General features: G+C 38.0%; 1 protein-coding gene across 1 annotated transcript in view; it reads right to left on the reverse strand.

The window, feature by feature from the left end:
- Nucleotides 1-25,469, reverse strand: part of LOC140229258 (heparan-alpha-glucosaminide N-acetyltransferase-like) — a 61,941-nt gene that overhangs the window by 31,989 nt on the left and 4,483 nt on the right. The window contains exons 3-12 of the mRNA XM_072309535.1: nucleotides 25,024-25,151; nucleotides 23,972-24,090; nucleotides 21,864-21,933; nucleotides 19,488-19,545; nucleotides 17,916-18,022; nucleotides 10,317-10,396; nucleotides 7,438-7,468; nucleotides 6,013-6,149; nucleotides 4,535-4,659; nucleotides 3,724-3,845 (exon numbers count right to left, since the gene is read on the reverse strand). Coding sequence (XP_072165636.1) covers nucleotides 3,724-3,845; nucleotides 4,535-4,659; nucleotides 6,013-6,149; nucleotides 7,438-7,468; nucleotides 10,317-10,396; nucleotides 17,916-18,022; nucleotides 19,488-19,545; nucleotides 21,864-21,933; nucleotides 23,972-24,090; nucleotides 25,024-25,151 — 977 coding nt within the window. The remainder of the gene's footprint in view (nucleotides 1-3,723; nucleotides 3,846-4,534; nucleotides 4,660-6,012; nucleotides 6,150-7,437; nucleotides 7,469-10,316; nucleotides 10,397-17,915; nucleotides 18,023-19,487; nucleotides 19,546-21,863; nucleotides 21,934-23,971; nucleotides 24,091-25,023; nucleotides 25,152-25,469) is intronic.

Here is a 25,469-nt window from a genome sequence, read left to right on the forward strand (position 1 = left end):
ATCAGTCTTTGGCTTAATACAAACTACCATTCTCTGTGTCACTCTAAGATTAGGATTCTCAAATGTAGCCCAACTTCCTTCAAGCATGGACTCGTAGACCAGGTCATCCAAAAAAGTGATAACGTCAAACTTTAGAAATGCAACTGTGTAGAATAGCTGACATTGAGTATCTAGGAGACTTAATACAAAATAAACAACAACATGAAATGAAAGATAATGAGTGACTAGATTCTAATGCCACATATTACACAAGCCCAAAGATCTTTGGGAAAATTAGTGACTACTTCGATCCTTGGGTAAATCAGTGACAACTTCATGTCACACAATATTGTACATGTGCATTGGATATAAATAGATTTTGGTACAATAGCTTGGAGTCAGTCCACTTCAGAAAATAAAAATGGCAGCACCCTGGTATATTACTGACTACTTGATGTCACATTATTGTAATGCACTGCATACAAATAGATTTTGGTACCAGAGCTTTCATAAAGTCAGTCCACTTAAAAAAAAAGAAAAGAAAAAGAAAAATGCTTTCAACCTGCTAAAAGCCCCTAATAGTTTGTACATCATCTGCACTCCAAAGATTACACTGTTCCTGAAAAGCCTGTGTTACTACGTAGAAAATAATTTTTCAACAACCAATCAAAAAATGCTTATTTGAAAAGAAAAAAAAAGAAGAAAGGAAACCCAATGAAATAGAGATGGAATTTACATCCTACCAGTATCTCTATGATGAAGTACTGCTGTTACAAAAATGAAAAAAACAAAACAAAACTCCTTTCCAATAGCTGTCCACAGAGGGCAGTATGCCATTGGAATTGTGGTAACTATGCAAGGCTTATTACATTCATCACTCCAATAAAGATAAGTAAATCAAAGACAAACGACTAAACTGCTAATTAAGCAATTTCTATCAAAACGTCATAACACTCCTACAATTTCCTTTTCTTTACTTATTTCCATGTCATAATTATACACTTTGTGCATGTTATGCCATGCAGCAACTATCAAAATTTGCACAGAAATGTCACATTTTAGGACTAAATATGTGTCCAATGTTGAGTTCTGTTTAATCCATAAGAATTTATACATTAACCCGCTGAGGACAAGTCGCGAGTAAACTCGAGCAGGTGTCTATGGGAAATACCTGTTGTAGCAAAAGCAGCCTGTCCTCAATGGGTAATAAAATATGCAGAGATTCTCTGTTTGTGATACACACACACATATACAAAGGTACAGAAACACACACCTGCAAAAATCTTGATTTGAAAATGATGCTTTATACAGGAACAAAATATGTGGATGCAGGGAGTGCATTTCATTTTTCTTTAATCAATGTGCTCCACTTGCCGTACGGGAGCTCAAACCACCACTTCTGAGACATCCAATATAAGAAAACACATAAAATTAGCCTGAATCGGTGACTAGACATTCGCTTCTGCGACAATTGCTCTGGTCTTATTTTCTCTAAGGACTTAGGGTTGTGATAAGGTTTCAGGTTTAGTTTGATGTGAGGATTAGTATTAAGGTCAGGGATATGTTTGAGGGTAGAATTCATATATGTGACCCTGCACCACAAAACCAACAAAAGGTCATTGCAACTGATTAACAAATTGCCCTACATCGACGTAAATAAGCACTGAATTGATCAGTGTTTTAGTATTACTGCTTACTTACATCGATGTAGGGCAATTTGTCAATCAGTTGCAATGAAAAACATCTCGACGGACGAATTTCACGATTTTCAACAAAAAGTCGCCAGATGTGGATTGTTAGTTAAGGGCAGATTCTCAAAGAGCAGACTCTAAGCTTTGAAATAATGTATAACTCAATTCAAATGGTTTCTCCTAACCTATACAAGGCAATCGCCAAATTGTGTCTCGCCCATTCGCGTACAAGGAATTAATATTTTTTATAACTCCCAGAAGTTAATTGACCTGCTTATGACCTTTGACCTTGTGGTGACCTTCAACACCCTAAGGGACATTTACCATCCAAGTTTGGTCACAAACGGAAAAAGGGATCAAAAGTAATGAGCCATAATCGAAATGCGCCATAAAAACTTAACATTGGGCCCTAAAAGTTTGTTGACCCCTGTCTGTGACCTTTGACCTTGTGACGACCTTCACCTCCCCAAGGGACATCTTCCATCTAAGTTTGGTCACAAACGGACAAAGGGATCAAAAGTTATGAGCCATAAACGAAATGCGCCCTAAAAACTTAACATTGGGCCCTAAAAGTCCGTTGATCCCCGTCTGTAACCTTTAACCTTGTGGTTACCTTCAATTTCCCAAGAGACATCTACCATCACCAAAGTTTGATTGCCATTGTACAGTTTGTAGCAACATGTGCCGAGTTACGTGTGATAAGAGAGTCTTCCAAGTAAACTTTAACGCATGACCTCAAATGACCTTTGACCTTATCATGTGACCTCTTACGGCACCATAACATGAAGGTACCCCTAGTGCATCCATCACCCAAGTTTGATTGCCATTGTAGCAACATGTGTCGAGTTACGTGTGATAAGAGAGTCTTGCAAGTAAACTTTAACGTATGACCTCAAATGACCTTTGACCTTATCCTGTGACCTCCAACAGCACCATAACATGAAGGTACCCCTAGTGCATCTATGACCCAAGTTAGGTTGTAATCAAAGCAACTTATGTGAAGTTATTTGTCAAAAGAGAGTCTTGCAGGTAAACTTTAACATAGAAAAGAGAGTCTTGCACATACTCTTTAATATATGACCTCAAATGACCTTTGACATCATCACATGACCTCCGACAACACCATAACATGAAGATACCCCTAGTGCTTCTATCACCCAAGTGTGGCTGCCATTGCTGTAACAGTTGCCAAGTTATGCATCATAAGAGAGTCTTGCAGGTAAACTTTAACATTTGTGACGGACGACGGACGACAGACGGACGACGGACGGACGACGGACGGACGACGGACGGACGATGGACGGACGACGGACGGACGACGGACGACGGACGGACACCATTTGGATCCCTTAGTCTCGCCTTCACCTCTGGTGGGCGAGACAATAAATATTGGATAGAAAGCACACACTCTGGAAAAGTTTGAACTGAGAAAAGAGGCTCTGAAGTACAGGGTCTATTCAAGCACTTAATCTTTACTAAGCTGTGCTACCTGTGCCATGAATGGGACAAAATACATGATGTAAACCACTGTAGCAACAACAATGAAGGGATTATAAGATTAAGCTGAAATTAAGCATGCTTTGTTAAAACATACTGTTCATTATAAATGTAAACTTTCAAAGCAGTAGCATCATCTTTTCAAAAGTTATTAGAGATGAAAGTGAAGAGAGTGCAAAGGTTTTTCAAGAAATGACAAGGGACCTCTAGGAAAAACCTGATCACAATACTCTACCTAACAAGGGGTTGTAGAAAAACTACAGAAAACCCACTTCCCCATTCAATTTATGATCCCAAACTCATGAATAATGTAGAAGTATAGCTCCTTCAGAAAATGTGGAAAACTCAAAATTGACTTGGTTGACCCTTTTCATCGTTCTTGAGTCGTCACGTAAAATCAAGGGGTGCGACTTTTTGTTTGTTTTGTGATGCACAGTTACATATGGCTCTAAGCGTGCAGATACTTTATGGGAGCAATTGTCGCAGAAGCAAATGTCATGGAACCGCCTGGACCATCCCCCATCCCCCTCCCTCCCTCCCCCACATTGGTACTTACGTGGGACAGCCGGGAACGGGAAGCAAGAATGTGAGGCAGATATGCAGAGTAAGAAGACTAAGCATGATGATCCACTCGTACCAGTAGTCCAGGATGTCTCGCAGCTCGCAGTAAAGCCGATTCTGTACACAAAAAAAAGTGAAAGGATCCCATTGCTTCTTTTGCTGGTGTTTAACCTGTTGAGGATGAGGGGTCTATTGGAAATGTGTATTGTAGCAAAATCAGTCCATCCTCAACGGGTCAATTTTGTTACATTTTACCAGACTACCCAAATATAACCGTGTAAATACATTTTGCCCCCTCTCTGGATGTGCAGTATTGAGTTTGCACTTCAGATACAACGTGGAGAATGAGGAAGCAGATTTAATATTCATGCTCACACAAAAAATAATATACACTTTCATATGTGTTGAACACTATTCGTATGTGTACGTTAACACTCAACTCTGTAGCTGTGGACGAGTAAAAAAGGATGGGTAGGTATGCATCTCTGAAACTATGCTGTTTTGTTGGGAGTGTGAACGCATGCTCAAATTTCTGGAAGTGATCGAGAAGTGAACTATGCAAAGTTTAGCACAGTGTGACCGCTGCTTTTGATAACCTTCTTCTATCATGTCTGAGTTTGATGCAACTTCTACCATACTGTTTATCTATTGACTCTACTTTTTCATCAACATCAGCTTGGACACTGCATGGAGTTGCACTTTAGTATTAGAATGGACAAACTTTTCACGAGTTGACATCGTAAAAGTTACTCCCACCCTGTACCCCCCTCCCCCACTTGGTCTGCCGTCCATCTAAATGTTCTCACCTGGACTCTGTACTCCTCTCCTCTGTGCTTGACCGATGCCAGATGGATGACGGCCACCACCAGGTAGGAGGCCGCGATTCTCTGCAGCACGCCGGGCACTCGAAACTTGGACAGCTTAGTTCCTCCTGTTTTGGAAGGTAGACAAGCAGGCACGAGGGAAAGTTATCACACACTGGTGGGACTATGACCTCAAAAAATAGGTATGGTAAAGAAGAAATGAGATAATGATAATAAAAATGATAATAATACAGAACATTTATCAAAATAGCATTTAATACAGTAGTCTCTAAGTTACATTATGGACACTGAAAAGTTGAATTAAGATATGGACTATGATTACAAAATTGTGATATGTATAGCAATGGAAAGATTGTTAGCTCTTTGGGTTGATCTGATTATTGCAGTGAGCAAGTAGTGGTCATCTGTACCAATTTAAGATCTGGCATACCACTTCCTCCATCCTAAAACAATTTCAGATTGATGTGCAATAATATTAAACCTATAGCTCTCATCACAGTCAAGGGACAGAAAAAACATATTAGGGAGCTGTGACGCAGACGTTTATTACAGACAATGATTATACTGGCCGTTCTCCTCTCTCCTTGCATCGTGTTGCGAAGTAGCTTTAGATTACGCGAGGATGCAACCTATAAAAAGTAAAACGGCGCCCAAACATGATCGGTTTATCAAATACTTTCCGGGGTGAAATTTTCGTGGTGGTTTTATTTTCGCAAATTTTGCGAATCAGCCTTTGAACCGCGAAAATAACAACGCGCGGAAACAACGCAGGGAAATGAAAATCAAGCCATGCCATGTGCTGCAGGATCGCGCCAAAATTATAGTGCCGTACGGTACACTACTAGTACTCGTAGCTAGCACACAGCTATCATGAGCTGAGCCATATGGCCATGACGTAGGCCTAGCTAGCATTAATAAGTACAGTACTTCGAATGCAGAACACATTCATACACACTGTGGAATCAGGGAGTTAACACATTGAAGTATTGTCACTTACTCGTTCAAATTCAACTAAAGTTTTTTCGTGAGAGTTCAAGTAAGTTCAGTTAGACCCTTGCAACCATGAAATTAACAACACGCGAAAATGTCCTCCAAGTAGCAATTCGCGAAAATATCTGTACGTGAAAATTTCAGCTCGTACAGTAGCTCTCTTCGTCGTGAATTGAGTGGTTACAAAAATAGCCCAAAACACACAGTGAAAAACTATGATGATGCGAGATATAAATAGATTAATTTTGATAAGCAATTTTGTGCATGTGTAGAATAGGAGGTTTTTTTTTTCCCTCTGAACATCCGCCTCACAAAAAAATCTAAAGCTCCTCAATATTACGGGAAAAGTGACGATAATCAACTGCATCACAATACACTTTATGAACACTGGAAAACGGCAGATTTGCTGGACTACCACCCTTGATAGGAGGTGATAACACTTTAAATAGTTTCATGATTGGATGTAATACCATCGAGAATGAGTCCCAGGCTGAAGAGGATGACAAAACGGCGCACCACTTTCAGGAGCATTGTCCGCCGTGAGACGCCATGGCGGAGCAAAGCCTGAAACGACATTGTGATGGAGACCCCCATGATGAATATAAACCTGAAGTGGACGAGCAGAAAATGGACAAAAACAGAATGATGTCTTTACAAACATTCCAAATAGAGGATATTTTTGTGGTGAAATATATCAATTTTAGATGAACACTACAAATAAGTCAAAAAGTTGGCACACTTCTTTTCTTAAATAAAGGTGGCACACTTCTTTTCTTAAATAAAGGTTTGGGGAAAATCACAGCTAGACAAATGGCTTGTCTTCATTTGACAAGACTCCATTGGACACAACAAACTTTACTAGCAGGTTGCTGGAGTTAATATGTATACTCTTGTCAACTGGGATTCACAAACTTGATTCAAATACCAGGAGTCACATATATTCAAGTCAATTTGCTTCAAATAGGTGGACTTTAGCAGATGTCAGTTACGCTATGATCTACATGCCTGCATTATCTTGATCTGAAGTCATAGATCAACTAGCCTAAAAATTTTCCAAATCTGACTATGAATGAATTTCTTTCTCCTTTCACTCATCTCCTGAGCAATTTTTACATTGAAAGAGACACACATTTTGCAATGCTCCTGTGAAAGATGGACTTTGAATGGATGTCAGCTCCATTCATGTGGAACTGTATGCTCCACTCAATCAGGTATTAAGTAAAGTCTTCCCGACCATGTAAACAAGCAGCAAATCGTCGCTGGGGCGACAAGACCTCGTATCTACAAAATGTCAATTGTTCAGGAGAGCCAAAAAACATGGCGGCCAAAGCACTATATCAAATGGGACAGCCTTTCCTTTGACATGCTGTGGTGGCTTCATTTTTGGAGCAGGACAGTTGGGATTTGGACAGGACATCACTTAAACCATTATTTGACTATTAATCCCAAAAAGTCATTTTCACCAAAATTGCAGATACAAGGTCTTGTCACCCCAGCGACGAAATAGAATGTATTGACCATCCTGTGAAATTCCAAAATAAGCCAGTTTGGGGTTTCAATTTGCACGTGAGTGGAATAAGGCCATTTGTACCACAACATCACGTTGGTTTTTCAAATTCACTGAGATAAGCATCTGTGATGTAATGATTATTCAAATAATCCAAGAATGGTGCTTGTCAGTACTTCGACCTGACAGCAAAAGTGGCATTTGTCAATATCAGTACAAAAAAAGAAGAAAAGATTGTTAATACATTTGATGCCAAATAATGAAATAGATACCCTCCAAGGTGTTAATAAAGGACCATTCTGATCATCTAGTCAGATAGAACAGTCAATGTACCCAAGTGCACATTAGCTAACTCCAAGCTGGCTTACATATACACCACAAAGCTTACCAAGGAAACACCAAATCTGCCACAGTCAGCCCTGGTGGTATGCAAAACAGATATAAGGAAACTCAAAATCCCATATCAATTCTCTAGGAATGTTTGAAATGAAACGCTTGACGTATCTGCCTCTAATGATTCATTGGATGTTTATGTGTGTTTGTGTGTATGGAAGATTGTATGTGTGTGTTGCGTGAATGTTCAACATCAGTTATTTTTTCCAATGATATATAATGCGCTCTTTCAAGAAATAGTTGAGGTTATACTTAATCTGACAAATCCAGCATTTGTTTCTTCTTTTTTTTTCATCAGTCTACAAAATTGGTTCTCTCCATCATTAAGGCATAAAGAGGAGAAAGTATTCAACAAGAAAGAAAATGCTTTGAATGGCAGCAAATTTATCACAGCTGCAAATTTACAATTGTCTGAATAAAAACGAAAAAAAAAAGAAGGAGAATATAATTTCAAAAGCTAGATGATCATTTGAAGTCTAGTAAATCAGAGTACTGGTATGTCATGTGGATCATTGGCAATTACCACTCCCTTCTCTAGCTTCATTGCTTTCATTAAAGGAAAAAACAAACGGGCAAACAAACAAGTTTTTTTTTTTTTTATGGTAAATTATCCCGGTGTATACATTCATGTATTCACTACTACATGTATAAAATGACCAAAGACAACCATAGTGCAAATATTATCATATTTGTAAGCCTTTCTTGTCATGACTTGAAGCAAGCTGCATATATTATGATAAGCATTTTTGTATGGCTACGTAGTTGGCTGTGGGTTTGTTGCTGATGGCTGCATAACTGACTACCTACAGTTAACTCAAGCTTGTGTCATGCATAATCTCCAGCTACACATACTGACTAATCCATGATGACTTTCATTGTCAGGGGATATACAAAATGTTCTAGCATCAGGATTTAAAATGCTGTTTCGGGGAGGTTATAGAGTCCCCACACAAAGCTGAGGGGATTATTACCTCCCTATTGTATGTAGCATTACAAACCCTTTGGATAGAATATTCTGTATGTTCTGCCCTTCTACACCAGTCATCACTTCTAATACACATTAATAAAGGTAGAATTCAACAACAAAGTTAATCCCCTCCAAAATAAAAAACAAAAAAGCAGATGAGATTAATCACAGAGAATGCATGCTCATGACGGTGTGCTTTCAAATTATATTCAACAACAGCAAAACAAGGGTTACATTTTTTAAAGTTTGCATGCAATAATGGAGACACACAGTGCAACACAGAGTAGAGTATACTACTGTATACGCTATAATTTTTGCGTACATAAATTTTCGCGAATTGCCACTGTCACACATTTTCGCGAGTGGTTAAATTCGCGATTGGGGGACCAGAGAAGTGGCAAAGAAAATGTGAATTTTCAACTTACTAGCAAATAAGAATGATACTAATTATACACTGCATGAAAAAAAAAACTTACCAAACTCTCCGAACTAGTAAGTTAGAATTCAACATTTTTGAAGTGGTTAAGTCCATCGCGCCAGATTTGTGACGAGTGGTCCCCTTGCCATAATGGATTGGCTCTCTACAGTATTCGTAAGTAGACGTGGACGTGCTATATGTACGTAAACAAGCTTAGCCAGTATGGTCTGTTCGGAAAGCCGTGACATGGTATACTAGTACTGAAATGTTCGTATCATCAAGGCAAGGGATTCATTTTGGTAGGTAATATTTTCGCGTGTTGTTAATTTCGCGAATAGCTCCCGACTCGCGAAATTCGCGAAAATAAACCCCCCGCGAAATATACAGCGTATACAGTATTGTTAACACTGTTATAGTACATACATTGTGCATGCATTTAGAAATACAATGTAGCTACGTGTATATGCCTAGTCTGACAATGAATGGAGTGGGTAGTGCCACACTATAAAGTACAATAACACTACATATTGTAGAAATATTGTAAAAGTGATTGTAATGATTTCTGATTAATGATTTCAGCTGCATGCAATGGACAAGTGCTTCATACAGGACAGGACTGAACTACCATGTATCTATGATGTATGACATTAAAACATGATGGCAACACCTACCGACAATGCGGCAACAACATGCAGATGGCATGAATCTCCAACTGATTACTTCTCTATCCAGGCACTAGAACTCATTACAGGGATAGTTGGTATATTGTATATATAAATCAGTCATTTAATAATGCCATTGTTTTTGTAGGGGTAAGGTTTATGAAAAATGTGTAGCTTTGACAGGACAACATGCCATCCCTATTTTTGACATTTTACATAATTTATGACATGTAAACACAATTTAAACCAGTATGTAATTTTTCACAAGCCAAGGCAGGAAAATTTACAAAATTTTCCAGTATGACAAAGTAAAAAGATGTTTGAAAATTCTAGGGTGTTAGTGGCATGGATGGATTATCTTCAATATTCACAATATATATATATATATATATATATATATATATATATATATATATATATATATATATATATATATATATAATAACTGCTTGGACAAAGGTGAATGATATTCAGATGTGCTTTGAGCAACACCATGCGACAGAAGTCCTTGTTCAAAATTATCATTTCTATCATTATCATCGTAATCATCATCACTATTACAATCAACTACTTATGGGTTAATCTATGCAACTGTACAAATACATAATTTGTTATTAATTTATTCATTTATTACAGCTTCATTTTTCCACACAATTTCTAATTTTTACAGGGGCTGACAGAACATAGCTGGATTGATTCATAAAAGAAAAATATTCCCCCATGGGAATGACATGCAACATCTATCTGAATGGAATGCAGCGGGGTGGGGGAGGGGGAGGGGGAGGGGAAGGGTCATGACAAGATCGTGGACCAAACAGTTTACGAACCATTCCATGTGGAGTGACCAAATATGGCGTGATATCGGCCAGACCCGGAGTTAACAAAGATCATTACTGTGATAGTCAACCTATGGCAACAAGACGGAAAAAATTAAGAGGTAGGGGGGAAGGGAAAACAACACATTGGTGAGAGAAAAATGGACAATGTGCTCACACTAGAAAAAGAAATATGAACGACATGATGGTTATTTCCAGCACTTCCCCGAGACGAACATAACTGTAAGTGAAACGTGTAGTAACTATTAGTATGCTAAATGGTAAACTATCTTCCAAGTTGGTAAGCAAAGTGAAGCAAAAACCGGGATATCTTCACAATCAGCTCCTGTAGTAATTTAATCGTCCGAAAATATTTTAAATCATTATCAAAGAAACATACAGTGAGGATTTAGTTGTACAATCAATGTGATGAGAAATATTAAAAGAAACATCAAACAAATAATTTGTTACATAAGATTATAGTGTACTAGGTTGAGTGTTCTGTCAGTGCACATCAGACTAAACTGCTATGGACACAGGTTGATTTAACAGGAAAATCACTTCCTCCGAGGTGACAAGATCTTATCCAACTTGGCATATATTGAAAAACCTCCTTACTCAATTCTGAATAAAATAATAATAATATATCAATTTATAAAGCGCAAAACCTATAGACATATATTCTTCTGAGCTGCAAAAGCTTCTGATGTGCTTGATAATAACGAACAGTTAAATGAAAAGATGTGTTTTGAGTCGTGATTTAAAGACTGCTACTGTTGGGGATTTCCGGACTTCTAATGGTAGATCATTCCAGAGTTTGGGAGCTGCACAGGCAAATGCTCTGTCTCCCAGTGTTACTTTTTTTTTTACATGTTGGAATCTGTAAAAGAAGAGTGTCCTTAGAACTGCGCAAATTATGAGTATGTCAATGAGATTTAAACACTAATAATTCGGATATGTAACCGATATCCCATCAAAAGAAAGTTTAGATATTTGCTTGGATGTGCCAATCAATAACAGTTCAGTCTTACTGTCATTTAGCATGAGTTTGTTTAGCAGCATCCATTCACGTACTACATAATTGACACATATTTCCATGTGAGTGACGCTTTGCTGCTGAGCAAGTGCGTCAGGTGTGAACGACAAATACATCTGTGTGTCATCTGCATAGCAGTGACAGGATACACCAGGAAACTTATCATACACATTTTTGATCAGATTGCTTGTGTACAAAGTAAAGAACAGAGGGCCCAGCCGAGACCCCTGTGGCACTCCAGAGGGCACTGGGAAAAACTCAGAAACAGTACCATCAATATCGATCTGTTGATATCTATCTACTAAGAATGACTTAATCCATTTCAGAACAACACCATCAATGCCAAAGCAAGTATTCAGTGATTCCACTAAGCGAGAATGATCTATGGTGTCGAAAGCACTGCTCAGATCTAGTAAAAGCAATATGGTTACTTTCTGATTGTCCATAGCCATCAATATGTCACTCTTAATTCTTAACAATGTTGTTTCAGTACTGTGGTATTGTCTGTAAGCCGACTGGTTAAAAGGCAGAAGTGAATTAACATTAAGGTGATCAACAATTTGCTGATGGGCAGCGCCTTCAACCAACTTTGATACATACTTCAGGCTACTCACAGGCCGCAGATTACAAAACTCTATCTAGACCAGCCTTCTTCAAAATGGGTTTAACTAAAGCATGTTTCCACTGTGAGGGGAATTGACCAGTTGCTAAGGAGAGAGTAATTAAGGACGTTACCACAGGAATCAGTGCGGCATCACATTGTAAGAGAATCTTTGTAGGCATTGGGTCTAATGCATCTATGTAAAACACCAACATGAGATTTGAAATATGATCATTAATGTAATAAAAAAACTAGAAATGTCGCTTTGGCGACTGGTATGCCTCCGCCATAATGCATGATTTTCCCAATAGGTCTAGATAGTACATGTGGACACTGTGTGATTACATTTTCACAAAATTGGCAAAATATCGGAATGACAAGTTTGTCACAAATGTGTTGAATGTTCACCTTCCTTGACGTAGGTTTAATTGGATGAATAAGAGAGCATGTACAGTATCTAGGGATCTAAGGACTTTAACTTGACTTTGACCCATTCATACATTGAGTAATTTTCAAGGTACAGGTGTGGAGAAAAAGTGAAATTTCTGAATTGAATAGTAAATTGTTACCATTTTCATCTGGCCCTTGACCCTAAAATTCATAAGATAATTACTTTCAGGTAGAACATGCATAATATGTACTAAGTTTCAAGGTAACTTGAGCCACTTCCGAGATATGGAGGAAAAAGTTAGTTCAGCACTTTCACTTGATCTTTGACCTTTTGACCTTTGAGGCAAAAAGAGAGAAAAAAAAGACTTTCCATAGAATTTCTATTAGGTTACACACGCATACACCAAGTGTAAAAAAATAACCCTGCTGGCATTGCATAAATATGAGGGTAATAGTAAAATTTTGAAGTCTTGCACTTGACCTTTGACCCCTGACCTTTGACCCCATGAACCCTACATTCTCTAGATAATCACTTCCAGTCAGTACATGTATATACTATGTTCCATGAAGATACCTTGAAAAATTTTCCAAGGTACGGAGAAAAAAAAGAAGTTTTAATATTTTTACTTGACCTTTTGACCTTTGACCTCATGACCCAAACTTTCACCAGAGAATCTTAATTGGGTAATACATGTATACACTAATTTTCAAGAAAATATCTTAAGGCATTCAATAGATATGGTGGAAATAGTGAAATTTTATGTATTTGACCCTGACCTTTTGACCTTTGACCTTTGACCTCATGACCCAAACTTTCACCAGAGAATCTTAATTGGGTAATACATGTATACACTAAGTTTCAAGAAAATCTCTTCAGGCATTCAATAGATATGGTGGAAATAGTGAAATTTTATGTATTTGACCCTGACCTTTTGACCTTTGACCTCATGACCCAAACTTTCACCAGAGAATCTTAATTGGGTAATACATGTATACACTAAGTTTCAAGAAAATATCTTCAGGCATTCAATAGATATGGTGGAAATAGTGAAATTTTATGTATTTGACCTTGACCTTTTGACCTTTGACCTTGAGCATGTGCACCCAAAAGTTGATAGGCACAACTTCACCCCCTAATACATATACATGCCAAGTTTCATTAGGATACCTCAACAGGTTTCGATAGTTACCTTGTCCACAAAATTCATTACGGACGGACGGAAGGACGGACGGACGGACGGACAACATAATGCCTCCGGCACCACTTCGTGGCGGAGGCATAAAAACTTAAAATGTTTAATACTTCATCATTTAATGCCAAAAATGTTATTTTGCTGAAATGTTGTGAAAATTAACAAGTTTTTCCACTCTTCTGAAAATCTGTGAGTTTTGAGATACCAGATCTTGCCACCCCAGGGACCATAAAGTCAATTTCAACTACTACGGAAGATTAGTCAGAACTAGACTTTGCAACAATCTCCAGTCATTTTAAAGTGTGAGAGGCTTGCATCATTTGTTTTTATATAATGATCATGATATACCATGAAAGTGGATATTTTCGTATGACTAATTTTTTGCCTTCAGTCAGGTAAGAAGAGTTTTGCATGTTTTTGATTCTGCGGAATCAAGACAACAACTACTGGAACATATGGCTGGCAAAAATATTCATGTGCTTTTATTTTTCGCATCAGTTTCTGGTTGCGTGAAATGCGCGAAAATTTCAACACTGCGAAAATTTCCACTTTTACAGCAGACAGGTCTAGTGACTATTTGGTGTAATGAACAGGTGCAAGTAACATGTAATTCACACTATGTATCCTGAAAGCAGGAAGTTGGGAGAGACGAGTGGAAACTCAACGAACTTTTCTGATCTGATGCCTTCAAAAAACAGAGCACTGCCTGATTATTTTTTTCCCATATTTAGTATAAACATAACCACTGCTCTGCTGCAAATCCATTGTACATCTCATCCTGAAATATCCGTGCTATTGTAACCATCAAAAGCAGAAGGTTGTTAAGAAAGACAGAGACAAGCCACCACTGTCAGGCAAGCCCCAGCAAAAGGCTTCATACTAGGCTACAGGTCTTTGCTCAGGACTGTCTACAAGACGGGCAAGAAAATCTTTGAAAAGAAAAGAGCTAGCTGCGCTACAACATAAGAGATAGCTACCAATAGTCATGTTCATACAAATGCAAAATTTTGGTTTTACGTAATTTTTCTTTTCAAGAAAAGACAGACAGCGAGAAATGAAATGGACTGATTTGCGTCTTTCCATGGAATATGACAGATATTAAGAGAAGTTGATTTATCATCGCTATGAAATAAATTTAGGATTGTATGGTTTGGATTGTAATGACAACTGGATTTAGTGTAGCACTGCTATCATGATACAGCATATTATCGAGTTTTAACACTTTTTTTTTTGCTTAACATCTGAATTATTTCAATGTTACAATATGATTGCAGAAACAGTAATAATTTGGCCTTTGGCCACCACAATATTTATGAAGAATGAAATAAACCATTTCACATAAATTTAATTCAGAGATTATTTCTTTCCATCGCAACTCCAAGAACTTAATTTTTTTACCTTGATGAATGGGAGGTTGGGAAATTTGTATCATAACATATGTGTTTGTGGTGATCCTTCAATTTGATTAAATACTGCAGTGCTACAGTGTCTGGGGTGATTTCAGTCATGAAGTGTACACACTACACTCTCTAACAAAAGGCAAAAAGCACAGACTTTGTGTAATTGCTGAAAAAAAAAGCCCATACAAACATGCTATTGAGACTGGCACCACATGAAGGGCTATCCTTTTCATTTCATTTCCAGATATATGATAATAATTTAGGTTATTACTGATTGTGAGATTAAAAGGATATATCAAGATGCATAATTCAAAGAGACTGCATACCTAACCTTGAAACTTTGCTAATTTTTGGATGATTTTGATGGTTCAGATATTGTCTTGCTCTAGACCCAATGAAAAAGCACTGCAAGATCACTGCACAACTGCATACAGCTTAATTTTTCAGTGTGTAGCCAAAAGTCAAAGCATCCCCTCACAAGCTTCCAAAAAAAAAACAACACAGGCAGAAGTGTTGGTAGCGAGCACTGGACTTCACAGAGCGGGCTTTTGGGGCAGAATTATGCACCATGCCACATGGTTTTTTTTTTTTTTTTTTTTTTTTTTTTTTTTTCCGAGCTGTGTTCATAAGGAAGGTGAGATTGTCATATTTATCTAAACAATTTCTGCCCATCATCTCAGCATGTAATTATCCCAAGGGTGCAGACGGGGGATCACAAACTCAAGTTTCCACTCCTTCTCTTTCTCATTTCCCTGCTTAGAAACAGAAGAACATGCATCAAATGAAGATGTGGATCTTGCCCCTACAAAACAGAACATGTCCACACTGTCTGTGCAGCAGCTCCTGAGGGATGTTAAGCTACTATCCATGATGATGATGATGTACAGGAAAAACAAACACTTTGAAGGCAAAACGCATATTATGGTTTTGATAGAAAGTGTGAAAATCATGTTGCACATACTATATAAAATTTTACCTCCAAAACTATTGATAACAAAATGCTGGATAAATGGACATGTGGATGGACAGACAGACAATGTACAAATGTAATGCCACAGTGCCCTTTGCAGCAGAGGCATGAATATTTATTACATTTCTATTTCGTTTGAAGTAAAGATATATTCAATATCAGTAATATATACTGGTTGACAGGCAACTCTGCACTACTCACATACAGAAACAAGAAGAAAATGGAGTGATCAAAGTGTAAAAGTGCAAAAGAAAATGGTGTTTCGATGTTAGCACACAGTGGAGTACTGACTGCGATGTTCCAGGGACTGTACAAACCATTCCATATTGCATGACGGAAAAACCAAAAACGACCGCCGCCCTGATTCACAAATATCATAACAGTCAAGCTCAGCCTAGAATGAAAAAAGAGTGACAAAACACATGCAAAAGAATAGAAACGACGTCTTCAGTGATTAACATTATAAATCATTAAAAGCTGTGAATTGGCAACATACACACTTATACACAAAGACAAACGGAATATGTAAACATATATTCACACACATAATCATTACATTTTTTTTTTTTTTTTGGTGGGGGGGGGGGCTGTGTTGTCAAATACAACTCACCTTCTTAAAAATAAACAGTAATTATCATTCAATCATTGTGACTGTAGAACATTATGATGCATCATATGATTATCTCTCATCTTTTGATGCATCAATGACTAATTAAAAACGATAAAAAATTTTGCTTGCGTGCCAACAGACCCAAAGAAAATTACATGACGATCCTCTTGACAGGTAATATGAAAAAGTGTTAAAAGGCTTTGAGAATAGCACAGTTAAAAATGAAAGACCAAAGAATTAAAGACTTAAACAGCTGAGAAGCACAGTTAACGACAAATATACTAGAGCTTGGAAGGATCAACAAAAATGCTTTAAAACTTAGGAGTAAATGTATGCGTGCGCACACACATACACACATACATACATGCACATGCACACACTAATGCTCTGAAAATAAGTGCATAGCCAAAGAAGCTCTAAGGATTTCAGGATTTGTAAAGGCTCTGAGAATTGTAGGGTCTGCAATGAAAAAGGGTTAACAAAACAGACCTAAAAATGAAAGAGTGAACAACAACAACAACGAAAAAGGCTTTGAGATTAAAAGAATTAGTGAACACAAATTCAGATGATATTATCACTGTCAGTGATTTGGATCTGCAGGGCATTACAATGGAGTTGTGCCTCTGAACCAAAATGTTGGACAGGTGTACACATCAAACAATTTGTGATCAATCTGAGATCAATTTTCCATCAATTGATAATGTAGGCTTTTGTTGTTTTCCTCAGACAAAAAATGTCAATATTTAGAATTTGAATTCCCCCAAATACGTGTTTTACCGTTTTCAGGCTCAGCTGAGCCATTACTACCAATGGTAGGAACAGATTGTTACCTTCTTACAGCACAAAAAGACTGTACAACTTGGCTAGATCGGGACAAATTACAATGTTAGATATTTTCAAGTATCTCTCCCAATCATTTGACCAGTTTAGTATCAACCTGTCCTTACGAATGGTCCCTGTAAAAGTTTGTTTAAATTCTGATTAGGCATACTACAGAGGACGTGAAACTTTCAAATTTAGCCCAAAGGCCAATTCCCAATTTGTTAAACCCCTAAAGGTATCTAATTGGAACAACAGACAATGCAACATAGATGACAGAAAAATGCAATCTCATTTTATAGATATTTAGCAAATCTGGTGTTGGGCTAAAATTCAATGTTTTTTCCACTGCCTGGTCAGCACGATTCCTCAAATAATGATTGATTTAGTATCAACTTGTGACCTACGATGCAACTGTGATAGCATTTTAGAGTGGTTTATTTCCAAAAAGTCTGTTGAGTACCATGACATTCCATAATGACTATTTGTCGGGCAGAGCCTAATTTCAACTACAGAGGGCTCTCTACATGAGGGTGGTGACCTTTGACATCTGGACACCTCTATCTCACCTTTCTTTATTTCTATCTCTTACCCTCTAAATGCATCAAGTGATTTTAGTCTCTGGGGTTGGTCACTGCTGGGGCGCTGGATACTGTTGGAGTCGTGGGTGGAGACTGGATTTGATGGGGTTCCAAGATCCTACAGAAGGCAACCAAAACAAAGGAATAAAAACAATGCCTCCGGCAACACTTTGTGGAGGAGGAATACATGTATGTAGATATACTTTTCCTTTTCTTCGTGATTTTTTTTCTCTTTTTTCTTATTTCAATCATCGCTATATATTACGCTGTTACTGAATCTATGTTTCATTCTGTTATAATGTATACATGCACGGACTTGCAGAATAACAGCCGATGGCTGAGCAAGTTTCCTTTTTATTACCGTGTTGAAATAAAATGAAAATGAAAATGAAATGAACCATTCACAGATTTACAAAAGAGGCAAAGCTCTGACAAACTTTAACTCTTTATGTGCCACGTTCGCATGCCTGACTCAGTCGATGGGGTGCCACTTCGCATATTCTGCTCAAACACACGAAGCCACCCAAACCGCTCAATAAATCGCCAAATGCCACGGTACAATGAAAGCGTTTCCTGTAATTCCATTCCTGTCACAGGTAGCTTGAATTTTATGTGATATTTGGCCATCAAGCGGTGTTCCCTACCGGATTTGCAAGTAGAATCTAAGTTTCTGGGACTGATTTGCGTGCAAAAGTAATGCCTCTACAATAATAAATATAGTTACTGGCCACCTGAAAAGAAAAACAACCATAAATTTGTCATGCAATTTAGATCAAAGCAAAGCTTGGCATTTTCTCTACAACCCTGCTTAGTACATGTCCAGGGTAACAAAAATTAACTTACAGAGATTTGAAAAGCAGACTGTTTCCCCAAGCATGACTACATTGCTGTCTCAGAATATAAATGTGGCACACAGGGAGTATACATAATGGCACATAAGGAGTTTATAATGAGGAGCAATTTGTTAACTCAGCCAAGGGAGGAGGTTATGTTTTCGTTACCGTTGTTTTGTTCGTTCGTTTGTTTGTCTGTGTGCAAAATAACTCAAAAAGTTGTGCACGGATTAGGATGAAACTTGCAGGAAAGGTTTAGAATGATACAAGTAACAAACGATTAACTTTTGGTAGTGATCCGATTATTTTGGGGGAATTTATGAAGGATTTTTGATATTTTGGCAGATAGGGTCAATGAACTTGGGAGTTCAGGCTGCGTGTATTTGAGGTTTGCATCCGCGTACCAAAGTGCATGCTCTAGTTTCTGCTACTGTAGGGCGAGGCGCGCCGTGCAGCTGAGGGTTTATGACGTAACAAAGGCTTCTATATTGGGAATGGGTGTGTTATATCACTGATATCTCTATGGAAGAACAAGATCAGTGGTGGAAATAAGCTGCATGCTTGGCGGAGGTCTGCGCTCTCAGAGTGCTTTTCTAGTTTTCATTTTGTTTGTGAACAGCCAGTTGGTCAATATTATCAAAATGAACCAGTCACTTTTAAACAAATGGAGTGAGAAACACATCAGTGATGACAAACATGTTTGAAATATTTTGTTTTTGTTTCCTTTTTGTTTCTTTCTTTAACACTTACACTTGAGACAGCTCTCTCCATACCGAGGTACACCATGAAGGTTAGCACCGATCCAGAACTGTGCGGGGAAAAAAACAACAACAATCATTACTTATGACAGGACTGACAGCACATTTACATCAAACTCGATTTGTAATGTCATTTATGATGTGACAACATTCCCTTTGTGGATCTGAAGCAAGATAGATTAATAGTGATGTAATAAAAACATTAGTAACGATAATGATATGATAATGATGATAAAGGATAACACTTACAATTAGACGTCGTACTACCAGGCATTTTTGGTATGCTTTACACAGTTTACATACTACTTGCTACATTTGTACATAACCGCACTTGCACACACACATACAAATGAAATACATCAAATCATAACCATCATCAAATAATAATAATAATAATAATAATAATAATAATAATAATAATAATAATAATAATAATAAGACATAAAAAGAAACAGCTCCACACCACAAAAATGTGGATTTCGAAGATTGGATGGATTACTCATAGTACTCGGTGGGTGCTAACATCCACTAAACGCAGATCCATTTACCCTGTGCACACAGGGCATTAACCCATTGAAGACTAGTCTTGAGTATACTGGGGCAGCTGTCTATGGGAAATGTGTGTTATAGCAAAATTAGCTCGTCCTCAATGAGTTTTAAGTAGGCTGTGGCCACGGTGTGGGAGAAAATGATCCAAAGTGATGGAAACCAATAAAGCGCAAATCCACAGAGATGGGTTCTGATACCAGCACATTGTCACCAGCACCCCACGTTCACACTGGACCCCGCGACGCGGGGAAAGTCCCGAGCTGTGGGACTTTCTCCTCCAAAACCATAATGTGAACGCTCACTGGGACTTGTCCCCCCGTCCCCGCCAAGCAAGTCGGGTACGGGGACAAGACTTGGAGGGGAGAGTGACCTTGGGGCGAAGTTGATAGCGTCCAGCTGTGGTCATCAAATGTGCGCATGCGCTATGCATGGATTCAAGTGGCAGAGTTCGCTCCAAGCCCCAAAATGCCCCCACAGCTCGGGGACAGATGAGATACCAATGTGAACGGTCAGTCGTAAAAAAGATAAGATCTCTTGTGCTGTCCCCGCGTTGCGGGGACCAATGTGAACGCGGGGTAATACATGGCATGAATGGTCCCTGGTCAGTACAATGGGGGACTTATCAGATTAGATTTTTGTTCAGTCTTCCTAACACTATCTAATCCCCTCCCTCCCAACCAACCAGCATGAACACTTACATTCATACACATTGTGCATATCCACTCAGCTCTATGCTATTTCTGGATGGTAACAATGAATAAAGTAGGCTTGCTGAAGCTTAGAATGGTGTCCCATCCAGGCATCTCATCATTGCCATACATGTGTGTGTATATAATCATATATACGTAAACCCAGGGCTGCCAACTCTCACGCATTGAGCGCGAGACTCGCCCATTTTGGTCCTTTCTCACTCTAAAACTTTATTTCATTTGCATGCATTTCTACTGATTTCACATTATTTTGACTCCTAAATTATAGCATTGGCCTATGGGAGTCTCACTCTCAACTAGTTTCCAGTGTTGGCAGCCCTGGTACACCGGCATTTGTATAATAGCATACACTGTGTATGCAAATCCTGATGATATTTCATACTCGCTTAGCAACGAATCCTTTTGTATATTTTTGGGTGTTACACTGTACGTTTGTTTGTTTGTTTGTTTTTTTTTTTAATGGATAGCTATTTGTCAAATGTCCTTTACACCAGTTTGCATCATAACAATGACTAAGAGGGTTTGATTCATTTGATAATGATGTAACTTTCTGTTTCCAGCCGTGAAGATACTGCCACAAATCACCCAGGTGGCAAATCCATCATGAAGGCTATTACCATTCATTGCTGTTTCTACCGATGGCAGCCTGTCTCAGCAGAGCTCAAAAGAGTTTATCACATTGGTCATTAATTGTCTGGAGCAGAGACTGTGAGGCATTTACTGTAAAACCAGAAACGTTCGCCTGCATTTTAACCTTGCAAATTTCACGAGAGCCAAGATTCGCAAAATTAAAATGCATGCAAAAGTGCTTGTCTATGCTTCATGCAATAAATGCCAGTGGTAATTCGCAAAAAATGTCATCCCGCAAAAAGGCTGTCAGCTCCAACTTGTGATACTTTCATGCTGCAAAAATATCCTGCTTTACAGTAATACTTAAACGGAACACAGGTGGAAAGAAACTAGCTTGACATATTGCAGCCTCTGCTTTCATGTAACTTTTGTCTTGTATTTGTTTGTTGTTTTCTCTGTCTTCTTGTTTGTTGTTTCTTTTTTTCTTTTTTTTCTTTTTTTTGGGGGGGGGGGTTGAATTACCTCTATATAATCCTTACCTCCACAAAATCCTGAGAAGGATGTAGAAGATGGCAAGCCCAAACAGTATTCCCATGGCAACATAGATAGCTGCAAAGGAAGGTCAAAGTTCATATGAAAATACGTAATTGACATCCTGAATAAAGACATTCATGCAGCCATGGTTTCTCAAGAGTCTGATGACAAATGGCCTCACAACGTTGTGTGATATTGTCTTAAACTGCAAATGGCCTCACAACGTTGATTGTGTGATACTGTCTCAAACTGCCCATTCAAACTGATCAAACATGAATAATATTTCATGAAATTGCAAATAGAGTTTAAGCCAGCTCCAGTTATGACAATTCCCCACCTCACAAAAAAGATTTGTGCAACATAATGCGAGGAGAAACCCATCCTCCTGTCTATTTCATAAACCTACCAAAACTTGCCGAACACGCCTAATATTCATGACATCACTGACTGGAATCAGCAAAGCAAAAGCAGACTGTGTCCAATAGACAACACACAGGTTCAAAGGTGTAACTGAAGAGTTTGTTCGCAAAAACCGATAAGTCCATTTTTGAAGATTTTGACATACGGTCTCTGTCATAAAGTACAAAATAATACCTTTTAAATGATATATTGGTCACTACATATAAAGGTACATTTTTGAAGTTATGGTCAAAAGAAGCAAAAATTTTCTTATTATTCTCTTTATTTTTCTTGATCTTTAATCGCAAATATCTCCATTTGGCAAATATGGACTTATCGTTTTTTGCGAATTAACTCTTCAACTGTTCTCCTTGGTGAGCATTTTATTGGTATTTAGCTGGGATTATTGCCATCCCAATGAAAAGTGAATCTCATGCTTTTCCATGTCATTTTAATTATCTGCTTTAAAAACATCAACAGTAACAACAATCTTTCAAGCAGAAGGTAAAATTCCATGTCTCTCATGAACTTGCCTGCCCTGAACACTTTGGCAAAAGTCATTGTGAGCATTTGCTTGACCTTGCTACTGTTTGATATATATATGCGTTTAGCCGCATTGTCGCGCTAGATAGTTTGCTGTTCATTTACATTCAGCCTTGTTAGATGGGCTCTTCAAACTCGAAACTGTAATGGCGCTTGCATTCAAAAATCTTAAATACAGTGTATATGCCTTGCCAGTGATGGTTTCTAAGCTGGGTACGGGTATAGTAACGTTCTGTACCACCTTTCATTTTGAAGAATATCACAATTACGTGTAGCGTAATTCGAAGTTTATTTAACCTCTTCCTAAGTACAAATGAGCGCACCTAAGATTTGTGTTATAATGGTGACAGAATCGTCTGCTGTTATATTGGTCCATTTTATGATGTCAGTAAAACCTTCTCTGAATTTTCCGAACTTCATCCAAAGTGCTTGCATTACCGCAGACATTGTATGAATTTTCACTTTGCTCTTGTTGCATTCACCATTGTGGAATGAGCAAAAGTCTTACATTTTGTCCATTCCAAGATTCTAGAGCATAAACACAGCATATCAATTCATGCCAAATGGTAATTTTCTTTGAATGTTTACTTTAAGAGATACACACAGTGGAAGAGTAAGAATTATTTGTGATATTTTTTTTTTCCTGACAAAATCAGGCTGGACAAATTTTCACCCGACAGAAACATTGCCCTTGTTTGGAATGCTTGTAACATGTGTCATCTGACACTTGGCTAATGACAAGAATGGGAAAGAGTCTGTGGGCCGTTGGCCTTGACCAATTAGTCATTATCACAGAAAATCTTGGAATGACCACTGAAGTTGCTTGTTTCCTATATGACTAGGGCAGTTTCTGGCAATGGGGCCACTATCTTGTCGATCACTGGCTATATTTCGCAGCAATACACCATGTATACTTCATTCAATTGTAGTTAATGAAAAACACAAGTTTGCAGATTAACTAAATGTGAAACATTGTGCAGTGTGGATATTTCTATTAAACAAAATTTGCTTTCGATTGATTGTACATGAAAATACTATCGACACACACATATTTTGGGAGATAAAAAGGAAAAATGCTTTTATCTGAGAAATCAAAGTAGGCTTATATCGCTGAAATTAGCCAAGTGCAAAAAATCACTCAGTTCCCATTTTCTGAAGTACCGGTACTTACGGATATAGACATCTGGCGGGTTGTTGGACAGGATTCTTGTGCAGGCAAAGTTGTTGCTGGTTTTATTGTAGTTGACATACAATGAGTAGTTACCAGACTGTCTGAAGTGGTAGGTCATACTGTGCAAAGACATGATACCAATGTTGTCGCTGTTAACATGCTATAGTTCCATACTATCCTAAGTGTTTGCAGGTGCAATCGGCAAAACTACACAGCAAGGCATTCCCAGAGTCAGTTGCTGTGGTACTATGCAAGGATAAGTATTCCTAACATTGCCACAAATCCTACACAAGAAGACCGTATGAAATTTCAAGGTGTAGGTGAAGATCGTGCCTGGATTCTGTTTGGCTCTAATTCCAGATTTTACTCAAATGTGGTCAGTGCAGTAATCACTCACTGTAAAAATGGATATCTTATGCTTGGCTGGGTTAGATGAAGTTTGCATGTTTAATTCTGCGGGATCAGAACTTTAACTGCTGGAATATGAAATAGCGGAATATCCGCATGATTTCATTTTCGCACTAGCTTCTAGTTGCACAAAATGCATGAATATTTCAATTACTGTAACAGTTAATATTTTCGCGCAACTAATTTTTCGCGCTCGGCTGAGTAAGAAGAGTTTCACATGATTTTTAATTCCGTGGTAACAAGACAACACGAAAATTTCCACATTTAATTACAGCATTGTAAAAATGTCAATTTTTACAGCATCATGTCTGATCCATGTAGCCATTTTTTTTTTTTAATCTTTTAATTTTGTGTGAATGTCAAATGCATGTAATATTGAAATTCACCTTTATAGCAGAAGCAGAAAGGCCCTATCATACATCATTTGATCATAACCTTTGACCTCCAGCTTTCGTCAGCACAATCCTGTCATTCATTATCCTCCTACAAATCTGAAATTTTCTTGTAAGCTCATCACAACATTTCTGGGAAGTGCATCTTGCATAATTGCATAAGAACTAGATGTCCCTTGCACCCTTGGTAACAAGGATATGGTAAAATGTGACTATGACGATGCCACACAAACAACAAGTGTCACAAATCACCTGCAGACGGTGGCATTTGAAGAATCTGTCTCATCAAAGTTGACCATGATATCAACTGCCCATGTTGTGTCTGTGATCAGCTCGACAGTCTTGCGGGGAGAAACTGGCCCCAAAAAAATATATTTACACTGGGGAGAGAGGAAAACATAGGATACATGAAAATAAAATTATGTGCATATAATACCGATACATACAGGATGTAGACAACAGAGTTATAGACAAATAGTAAGTTTGTTATCAAGTAACATAGCAAGAGAGGGAGTAAGAAGTGGATGGAGAGTGACAAACACATCATTTAACTATCTAAATTAACCCTTTAGAAACTGAAGATTCCATGCGTAATGGCCTAGATGGTTCCCTAGAAGGTACAGCAATATCACTCTCATTTCAACAACTTTCTAAATAATGTAAAATAGCTCACTGCATGTTTATGTTTATTATATTCT

This window comes from Diadema setosum, chromosome 5, assembly GCF_964275005.1.
Source record: "Diadema setosum chromosome 5, eeDiaSeto1, whole genome shotgun sequence".
Taxonomy (NCBI): domain Eukaryota; kingdom Metazoa; phylum Echinodermata; class Echinoidea; order Diadematoida; family Diadematidae; genus Diadema; species Diadema setosum.